The sequence below is a fragment of the Neltuma alba genome, unplaced genomic scaffold, assembly GCF_004799145.2.
Source record: "Neltuma alba isolate B1F8T4 unplaced genomic scaffold, ASM479914v2 tig00010278_pilon, whole genome shotgun sequence".
NCBI lineage: Eukaryota > Viridiplantae > Streptophyta > Magnoliopsida > Fabales > Fabaceae > Neltuma > Neltuma alba.
Window position 1 is genome coordinate 423,955 of NW_021635202.1, and position 11,358 is coordinate 435,312.

Here is an 11,358-nt window from a genome sequence, read left to right on the forward strand (position 1 = left end):
TTTCATATGCCACTTGGGATTGTGTTTTGTCAAACTGGAACTAACTTGGCAACTTGACAAATCAAACAAACAATTCTGGTAAGAATAATTGTGGGTGCATACTTCAGGCATAAAATTACATCATAAATAATCTCAAGACATTAGGTGCCCCGGAAAAATGTTGAGATATTGGGTATATCTTAATTCAATATTCTATCAATGTCTCTTATTTCGTCAATATCATCTCTAAAAAAATTGTTTTAAATATAGCAGTAGAGGGAGTATTTGTTTATCTACTTCTTATTGTTGGTTAGGAAATTGAGATTAAAATGTGATTATCCTTTTTATTAGGGATGAAAATGTCATTTTACGAAGGGGGCAGTGCTCAACTCCCAAGGTCAAGTCAATTATTGGTTGGTGGACGTCAATCCGTTGCGCATTATAGAGCATCCTGGAAATTCACTGACGATTTCTCAGCAGCTTCTGAAGATAATTACTTTAAAGAGCTCAGCCCCACCCCCTATACTGCACTTAAAAGAAAATAATTGTTGATGTTGATGTCATCGCTTATCTCCACTTGTTCTTGGTCTACTTTAATTATCATAACCTCAAATGTAGAAAATATAACTAAAATTGTAAAAATCAACATCAATGGTTGTTATATCAGTTATATCAATATAAATTTTTTAAAAAAAATTAATGATTTAATCTATTGTTTTAACTAAAATAAAATATGTAAGTTTTATTGATATGTTGTCGAAAGCTTCTTTTCTTTTTTGAAAACATAATTGTCTCCATAAATTTTCACGAGTTGATATATGTGGTCCTGAGTAATCACTTTGCATGGAGTTGAGCCGTGTCAAAATAAAAAATAGTAGTCTTATAAGAAAAACATAATAGTTCTTTTACCAATTAAAAGAGGCTTATCAGGTCGTACTAATTTATTAAATTTAATAATTATAGTGATTTTTGATGTGGAAAAATTATTAGTCTTGAGATTTTTTCAGTCCTTATTTTCAAAAGGGGGCCATTGATATTAATTGATTCACATATTCTCCTGCAAACTCTGATATATTTGGTAAAAGGGAAGTGAAAGAGAGGAGGGGGGAGGAAAAATTTTAATGAACACGATTTAAAAAACTTAAGAAGTAATTTTTCTTCCTTTTCACTTCCCTCATACTAAACGTATCGTAGTTATCATTATTTGAAAAAATATTATAAGATTCATAAATTATAATTTAATTTAGACTTACTATAAATAACTTTGAATGACAAAAAAGACTTATTGTAAACATTATATATTTTATTTTAAATTAATAATTTCGGTCCATGTGAGATCTTTCTACTTATGTCTAATTATAATTATAACATACTACTTTTGGTCCTTAATATAAAAGTTAGCCAACTAATTTAAATAGATTAAGAAAATTATTAGTTAAGTTAATTATTTGTAATAAATAGGTGTTATCTTCTCTAAAATACCTTTGCTAATCATATATATTAACTACAACTACGTACCATGTAATAAAACTTTTAACATTTGTAACTACTACAAATACTACGTTAAAAAAAAAAGATAAATATGAGAAACAAAATTAATTGGAATCTTATATTTAAAATAAAATTAAAAATTAAACTAGTTCTTATATTAAGTATTGGAACTATTAATATAATATAAAAGCATTAGGTGAGTACCACACACAATGAATCTGCTCTATAAAGATGCATGGGCCACTACGCTCCCTGCAACCAACCAACCAACCTTCTCAGCTTTATATCCATATTTCATTATGGCCTCTCAAGCCTTATCATTCACAGTTCGTCGTTGCCAGCCGGAGCTAATTGCTCCGGCGAAGGCGACGCCCCGTGAAGTGAAGCTTTTATCAGACATCGACGACCAAGAGGGTCTTCGGTTCCAAATTCCAGTGATTCAGTTCTATCGTTATAATGCTTCCATGAGAGGAAAAGATCCCGTTAAGGTGATCAGAAAAGGTTTGGCTGAGACTCTGGTGTTCTTCTATCCCTTCGCCGGCCGTCTGCTGGAAGGGCCAAACCGGAAACTTATGGTGGATTGCAATGGTGACGGCGTCCTTTTCATCGAAGCAGATGCTGATATCACTCTGGAGGCATTTGGTGATGCTCTTCAGCCTCCTTTCCCTTGCTTGGAAGAGCTTCTATATGATGTTCCTGGCACTTCACCCGTTCTTAATACTCCACTTCTTCTTATTCAGGTATTTTTATTTTTATCTTTTCTTATTTTTATTATATAATCATTACAATGCATGGGACCTGAAATATCATTATAATTAAGGAAAAAAATAATCTCAAAATATACTGCTTGACGAATACGAAGATCGATCTGGCCTGGTGCTCGATCGATCGGTTCATTACTTATTAATAAATTTCAACGTGTACTCGCTTCTCTCCTCATGTTGTTTTTATCTTTTCAATTATTTGTTTAAATTTGTTTTAAGACATCAGAACAAGAACTATTCATCATGTGATGTTATCTATGATTTTTGTGGTGGTTCTTTTCAAGTGCAAATATTAGTCTGCTGACCAAAAAAGTTACTATTATTATTAAGTAGTACTTTTACTTTTATTAGTTCTTAATATAACAGTTAGTTAGAAGTTAAATTTGGTTTTAAATAAAATATCTCAATTATTTTTGTCTTTTAGATTTATAAATTTATCCTAAAATATTCTTATTAATTATATGGTGATGCAATGATTTAGAGAAGTCAACACAAATTTATTACATATAACCACTAATTTAGTTATTTTTTAATTTTTTTTAAATTAGTTATCTAATTTTTACATTTAGGATCAATGTATTATTATGTTATCAGCGTTATTTTTTTATACTGGAAAAGAATGTTATCATTATTCTTGTTTTTTTTCCCCCAAATTTCATTCATTCCATCTGCTCTAAGGAAATTAAAGGGGTGTTTGGATGAGTGTAAAAATGCTTTTCAAAAGCACTTTTTCACAAATTAAAACAAATTCCTCCACATATTTACTTCATATACTATAAAAATATTTTTAAAATCATAATTTTATTTTCACCCAAACACCTTCTAAGTGACCCTATGAGCACCTTGATTGCTATAGGTTCTGTCTCTGTCATAACAGTTTTTTATTTTTCGCATTTCACATCATTATGAATTATTTGACCAAAGATGATGTTTTAGGAAGAATGACAGTTAAATTTTAAAAAAATAATTTAATAATATTTTTATCACATAATAATTTTTAATTAAAAATTGTGGAGTAATAATTACAAATTATACTGTATAAAATTATAAATATGGAAATATTAATTGCTAATAACTTCTTTGAGATCTAACTACTATTCTCCTTTTTTTCCTTTGGTTTTTTAATTGACACTATGAACAATGATAAGCACACAGTGTATGTTATAATTATTATTTTTATATATTATTTCATTATTTTTTAGAAAAGGTAATTATAAAAATTATTTTTATTTATATATTTTGTTCATTACATGGGCTTCAGTAACCGGCTGCTTCGTCCTTGCTTCCTATTATTGGTGCTGTCCCCATCAACAACAGTTAGTCTATTCTCTGGGTTCACATCATTGTTAATTATTGACTTAAAATGTGTGGTTTTATGCATGTCTACACAGATATTGAGTTGATGATATTAGGACGCACGCGCATTATTCATTCAATATTTTTCCCTCAATTCTAGCTATAATATTTAGTTGAAATATTTATTTTGTTCTAAATATAATATTTCAATTTTCTTTTTCTCTTCATTCAATATTTTTTGTACTAAGTTATCCTTAATAATTTCAAGTTTTTATCACTTTTTTTCTCTCACATTTAACACGCTCTCTCTTTTTGAGTTTTTTTTTTCCCGGGAAAGTTATAAGTATTTTTCAAACAACAATGACAAACCATTAATTTAACATCTTTTTCAATATTTATAAATTATTTATTTAGATTTTAATACTGGAAAAGCAACGTTTAAAAATTTAAGCTCTCCACAAAATTCAAAACAGTGATTGTTCCAATAGAGAAAGTCATGAATTTAGTATGCATTGTCCCACTTTTTTATTTTAAATAAGTCTTAACAACTTTCTCAAAATTGTTTAGGTGACACGTCTGAAATGCGGTGGTTATATTTTCGCCTTACGCCTTAATCACACAATGAGTGATGCTGCTGGTCTCGTTCAATTCATGAGCGCGTTAGGTGAAGTAGCTCGTGGTGCGCATGAGCCATCAATTCCGCCCGTTTGGAACAGGGAGCTTCTAAATGCAAGAGAACCACCACGCGTGACATGCACCCATCGTGAATACGATGAAGTCCCTGATACAAAAGGAACCATCATCCCCTTAGATGACATGGTCCATCGTTCTTTCTTCTTTGGGCCCAACGAAGTTGCTTCGATTCGCACTCAAATTCCCTACCACCTTCGTCAATCTTCTGATTTTGAAATAATCACGGCGTTCTTATGGCGTTGCCGTACAATGGCTTTGCAACCTGATGATGATGAAGAAGTTCGCATAATATGTATTGTTAATGCTCGTGCCAAATTTAACCCTCCATTGCCGGCAGGTTATTATGGCAATGCCTTCGCCTTTCCGGTGGCCGTGACCACTGCTAGAAAACTATGTCAGAACCCACTCGGATATGCTTTAGAGTTGGTGAAGAAAGCCAAAGGTGATGTGACTAAGGAATATATGCACTCTTTGGCAGATTTAATGGTGATCAAGGGGCGACCTCATTTCACGGTGGTGAGGTCATACTTGGTTTCAGATGTGACACGAGCGGGATTTGGTGATGTGGATTTTGGGTGGGGGAAGGCGGTGTATGGCGGTCCGGCAAAAGGAGGAGTGGGAGCCATTCCTGGGGTGGCAAGCTTTTATATACCATTTAAGAATGCTCATGGACAAGAAGGTCTAGTGATACCAGTTTGTTTACCTGGGGAAGCCATGAAGAGATTTGTAAAGGAGTTAGATAGCTTGCTCAAGAATTACTCTCAAAATCCGAGGCTATTTGTCACTTCTTCCTTATAATTGGATTTTCTATAATATGTGTCAAAGCTAGCTACTGGAGTTTTGGGAGTTGAGTCATCACATGGCTTAAGTGAAAACTCAACTATGTACAATATGAGATACGTGTGATGAGTATCTCCCTTTAATTAATTAGCACTCTAATTTCTTTTGGTAGTTTTGTGTGTGGTGCTTAAGTAAATGTTTGAATTGCTTGTAAGAGTTTAGTTACTAAAATAGGGGGAAACATTTGTAAGAAGTGGTAATATATGTATTGAAAATGAGGACATTTAATATTCCATGTCATATTGTCTAGGACATCAGGCCTACTTAGAGTTATTTGAATTGAGATTTATCCTAATTAAAATATAAATAAAATAAAAAATGTAATTTTTACTTGATATTGTATTTATTACGAAATTGTTAAGTTAGAGGGAAGAAAGGAATATTTCTTGGCATTGGAATGTGCCAAGGGAAATTTTTCTAAAATATGAGAAATTGCACTTTTCTAATATATCACGACTCTAGAAATGTAAATAGGAGACACCTCACTTAGTTTTTACTCACCCCTTTGTACCACCTTGGCTTAGGCCCTAGTATTTTAAATCTTGCATGAGCCTATACTACTCAACATCTAGAGCTTCAGTGATCTAACCTAGATTCGAACTCAACTCATGTTCTCTAGGACAATTACACACAAGTTTCAAGAAGTAGAATTTATTCATCTAAGGTCCCAAGAAATATCAAAATTAATAATAGGTCCCAAGGGACCTTAGAGTGTCATATTGTAATTGTAAAATTAAATCACTATTCCTCCTAATCTAAGGTTTCCAATTCACAATTTTCTTTGCCAATGTGATTGACAACCTCAACGGCGAGTATTAACAACCCAATGGGAAGCTGTTGACAACCTAGGCAGTATCCCATTAATTCAAAGTTCAAATACTCTCTCTCTCCTCAACCTGTGTTCAAATTGCTCCCTCTCCCACCTTTAATGTCTCTCATACTCGTCGTCTCTCTATTTGAAGTTACTTCCCAGTGTCATCTCTCCCTTCGTAGTCACTTCCTATGGTACAATCACTCTCCTATTGCGTCGTCTCTCCCTCTTGCAATCGGTTCACCATCCACTGTCTCCCCCTATCACAGTGGGCCTCTCGATGTCCCTCTTTGTCCCAAATTGTGTGTTGCTGTCTTGCTATCTCCCTCACCTTTATCGTGCATTGGCATTGTCACTCAGTTGGCCTAAAATCTCTCCCCTACCCTAACCGCATCATTGAGTAGAAAGCGTTGGGTCTTCAGCGGCATCTTCATTGACAACCTCAACAGCGAGTATTAACAACCCAAGAGGAAGTTGTTGACAACTTAGGCAATGTCGGCTGACAACTAGTTTTATAGGATAACACAACCTCCATATAACACCAAATCATAACCAAATAATATAATATAACAACTTTGACACTGAAATGGGAAGCTTTTTGAAGGCATTGATAACTTTAACTAAACCCAATAGGATTATACTAGAATTTTAATGCGGAGATCTATTGATAACTTCAACGGCAAGTATTAACAACCCAAGGGGAAGCTGTTGACAACCTAGACAGTTTTTACTGATAACTGACTTTATAGGATAACACAACCTATGTTAGATTTAAGGTTTTGATGATAACAATTTGAGCAAAATCTGGTTTAGTAAGATTGATCAGTGATCGATCAAAGCTTTATCGATCACATGACAGATAAAATTCCTGTGTAAACAAGTCACTTAGCAAAAATGTTAATCGATGACTTGATAGATAATTCAAATTGTATGTGTTGATCCATCAATTGATCGATCATTGTTAACACTGTTTTGTATAAAAGTCTGCAGAAAATTATCAATCCAATGATCGATAATCTAATGATCGAACAACTAACAGATAATGGGACACAATTTTGGTAAGTGCTTATCAATCACATGATCGATAAATAAGTCACCGATGAGAAGACAGATAAATGGTAAAGCTCTCTACTCACGCTGTATTTTGTTTTAATCACCATTTACTGATCACTTTTTCGATCACAACTTTATCGATAACTTGTTCTGTCATTGCATAATAACTTACCTGTTTATTGATATTTTTCTTAATGTTTAAGTGTTTTGACAAGCTCTTTATTGATCACTTGATCGATTAGTGGTTTATCGATCAAATGATCGATCATCACCTTTTCACTGGTTTAAACTGTTTGAGTCTTTCTTTGATCACTTGATCAATCATTGATTTATCGATAAAATGATCGATCATCCAATCTTCTAAATATTCTGTTTTCACATAACGTGATTAATCAAACATTTTCCTGGCATCTCAAAAACTAAGTCTCTCGACTATATTTTTATCGATCACTTGATTGATCAATCCTTAATTGATCACTTGCTCGATCATCATATGTTTTGTGCCATTTGTGAAAATCTTTGTTAAACCTTTTTATCGATCAAATTTTCTATCATCCATTTATCAATAAAGTATTCAATCGATGTTCTTTGAAAATCAACTTCTGTTCTGCTTAGCTTTATCGATAACTTGATTGATCAAACATTTTTCAATCACTTATTCGATCAATGATCTAGTTCTTTCAATAACAAGAAGCTTTGGTGAGATTTAAAAACTTCTAAATAATTTCTCTTCGAGCTTTTCTCAGCCTTCCTGTTTATCTTAATTCTCTATTTTAAGGGATTTAAAATCACAAGTGACCTTGAACCTTTTCTCTACATAATCTTTCTGAAGTCACTCTTATTCATTTATTGATCACTTGATAGATCATTAGTTAATCCATAAATTGATCGATAACTATAGTTATCTATTTCAAAATCTTTCACGTTGATTAATCAATAACTTGATTGGTAAACTAGTTATCAATCATGACTTTGATCAAGGATGTCCAACTCATAGTTAATGCATTTGATGATTGATTGATTCCCTTTCTAACTGCCACATGAATGTTCATTATTATCACTTGATCAATTATTTTCATGAGTTTCATTCTGAAAGAAAAACTTATTAGATTGAAGTATTGTTACAGAATATGAAGCAAGCTCAACAGTTATTCAATGGTTATTTAGTAGCCTGTAACCTACCATGTGAGAAGCATTAATGGCGAATACTGTTGCAACTGGGAAAACATGCAACCGAACTCCCAACGGCTAGAAGCTCTTTGATCTAATGGTTATTTACTATTGCATTCAATACTCTATTCTTTACCAAGCTTCAGTGTTTCATATTCATTTACTCTGTAAGAGAGACTGAGACACCTCCTTTACTTACTTTATAAGAGTAACTCAAGAGTGTGGACTCTTGAGAGGGATTGTAACCTTACGGGTAGTAAAGGGGAGTGATTGAAAAAATCAATTGTTGTACTAAGGCACCAAGAGCTCGTTTAATCTTAGATTATAGTGGAAATCTCAGAGGTGTTCTAAGGACTGGATGTAGGTCAAGTGGTTAAGATCGAACCAGTATAAAATCCGGTGTCTTTGATCTACGGTGAAATCTCTTTAACTCAAAGCTCTCTGTTTTTATTATTTTCACTGTTTCAATTCAGCTAAATTTTTATAATTCACCCAATTCACCCCCCTCTTGACTGTCACTAACATTTGGTATCAGAGCAGATCTGTTCAGCAAAGACTTAATAGTCTGAAAAGAGATTCATTTCAGGTTTCGGAGACAGTGTGCTACCCAAAGGATGTTCAACATCAAAGCCACCTGGCTTCAATGGAGAAAACTATGCCTTCTAGAAGATGAGGATGAAGATCTTCATCAAAGCTACTGAGTATGGTTTATGGGACATGATCAAACACGACAACTACATTCCAATGAAAATTGAAGACGGTCAACAAGTTCAAAAGAGTCCGAGGGAGTTCGATGAAGAAGACAAGAGGCTAGTGACATTAAATGATAAAGCTATCAACATACTGACCTGTGCACTTAGCCAAAAAGAGTATTTTTGAGTTTCTAGTTTGGAAACTGCAAAAGAAATGTGGGAAGCACTGGAGATTGCTCACAACAGAATAACCGGCGTAAAATAGAGCAGAACCAACACGCTCACCATGGAGTTAGAATTTTTAAGAATGAAGGATAGAGAAAGCATCCGAGACATGGCAGTCAGATTTTCACACCTCATCAATCATCTCACTGCACTCAGAAAGAAGTATAGTCAAGAGGATCAGGTGAGGAAAATCTTAAGCGGTCTCATGAAAGAATGGAAGCCGAAAGTAACAGCCATGGAGGAATCAAAGGGAGAATCAATTGGCTCTGTCGCAGCTCTGTTTGAGAGTCTAGCGGAGTACGAGAGCAAACAGAAATACAAAAACGAAATAAACAAGAAGAATCACAAAGGCATTGCTCTCAAAACTCAAGAGAGTGAAGATGACGACGAAGAGGACCTAGAAGATGATGAAATGGTTCTTATAGTCAAAAGGTTCAAGAAATTCTACAGAAACAAAGCCGGATGGAGGTTTCAATCAAAATGCAAAACCTCCACATCTCAAAATGAGCCAAAGGATCCAATCATCTGCTTCGAATGCAAAAAGCTGGGACACATCAAAGCAGAGTGTCCTTAGCTGTCCAAGATAAAAGACAAAGAAAAGAAGAAAGAGAAGTTTAGAAAGAAGAAGGCCTTTGTCATGTCAATCTGGGGAGATAGTTCCTTAAACGAAGATGAGAGCGACAATAAAGAAATAGCCAATATCTGTCTTGTGGCTTAGGAAGAGGAAGATTCAAAGATAGATGAGGTAATCACTTCTGAACCCTCCTATGACGAATTACAATCTGAATACAATATATTACATTTAGAATTAGTAAGAATTGCAAAGGAGTTGGTAAGCTCCAAGAAAAAAATAAAGCTTCTGGAGGAACAACAAGTGAAGCAAAAAGATAGCACAACTCTACCTCCAGTATGTACAGAATGTGAGCAAAACAAAAGGAAAGCCGAGGACCTCACAAGAACCTTGGAAAAATTCACTAAGGGCAGTGAAATGCTCAAAATAATTCTGGGAGCCCAACGATGCTCGATGGACAAAACCGGAATAGGATATGATCTTACTCAAGATAAGAGGAAAGGAAAGAAGAAGAATGGTGGTCAGTCGTATCTTACCTTTTTTAGAAATGCTGTTCATTCTTCTAATCCTTTTGCATTATGTACCTATTGCAACTGTAAAGGTCACACAACTTCTTCTTGTCATCATAAGAAGAAAGGAACCTACATGACATTAAAATGGGTGCCTAAAGGTACTTATGTGCCTAGGACAATCCATACTAACGAAAAAAGACCCAAGAAGGTACGGGTACCTAACACATGATTGTGTTGTTGCAGGTATGTCTCAAAGCATCCAGAACAAACAAATGGTACATTGACAGTGGATGCTCCAGACACATGACGAGTGATACTGAGAAGTTCACATCACTCAAACCAAAAGTAGGAGGAAAAGTGAGCTTCGGTGGCAACAATGTGGAAGAATTGCTGGAATTGGAGAAATAGGAAGTGACAAAGGGATGAAGGTTGAAGATGTGTACTACATAGAAGGCTTGTATCACAACCTACTCAGTGTCAGTCAGAGTACCGACAAAAAGAACTTGGTGATCTTCAATTCAGAGGAATGCCTAGTGATAAGCAAAGATGACTTATCACTGAAGAAGAAGGAATTGAACGTAAAGCTAAGAGTTCCATAGGACGGTAATTGTTATACTATTCATATTGATTCAAAATTTTCTAAAAACTGTTTTATTAGCAAAAATGAGGAAAGTTGGCTTTGGTATAAATGTCTTGCACATGTTAACATGAATCAACTTCCAAAATTAACAAAAAGGGACTTGGTTATTGGTTTACCTAAAATTCAATATGAACATGATATTATTTGCGATGCTTGTCAGAAAGGTAAACAAACAAAGTCCTTGTTTAAATCAAAGAAGACAGTCTCAACTGAAGGCCACTCCAAATACTTCATATGGATTTATTTGGTTGGTCCGTCAAAAGTCAAAAGTTTCAGTGGAAACCTGTATACTCTTGTGATAGTTGATGACTATTCAAGATTTACCTGGACTCTATTTCTTTCCTCTAAAGATGAGACATTTAATGCATTTATCATTTTTGCTAAAAAGGTCCCAAATGAGAAAGGTATTTCTATTGTATCAATCAGGTCTGACCATGGAGGAAAATTTGAGAACGAATTTGCGGACTATTGTGATGAACATGGGATTAATCACAATTTCTTAGCACCAAGAACTCCTCAACAAAATGGAGTTGTGGAAAGAAAGAACAGAGTGCTCACGGAAATAGTGAGAGGAATGCTTAATGAGAAAGGGATTTCACAAGTATTTTGGGCCAAAGTAAT

The 11,358-nt window shown here is 34.2% G+C and overlaps 1 protein-coding gene across 1 annotated transcript; it reads left to right on the forward strand.

Moving 5' to 3' along the window:
- The first annotated feature begins 1,643 nt into the window (after positions 1–1,643).
- LOC114755494 (benzyl alcohol O-benzoyltransferase) lies at positions 1,644–5,315 on the forward strand. Its single transcript, XM_028944372.1, has 2 exons — positions 1,644–2,210; positions 4,098–5,315. Exons 1-2 carry the CDS (start codon positions 1,683–1,685, stop codon positions 5,019–5,021), a joined length of 1,452 nt encoding a protein of 483 aa, XP_028800205.1. The 5' UTR covers positions 1,644–1,682; the 3' UTR covers positions 5,022–5,315.
- The last annotated feature ends 6,043 nt before the right edge of the window (positions 5,316–11,358 follow it).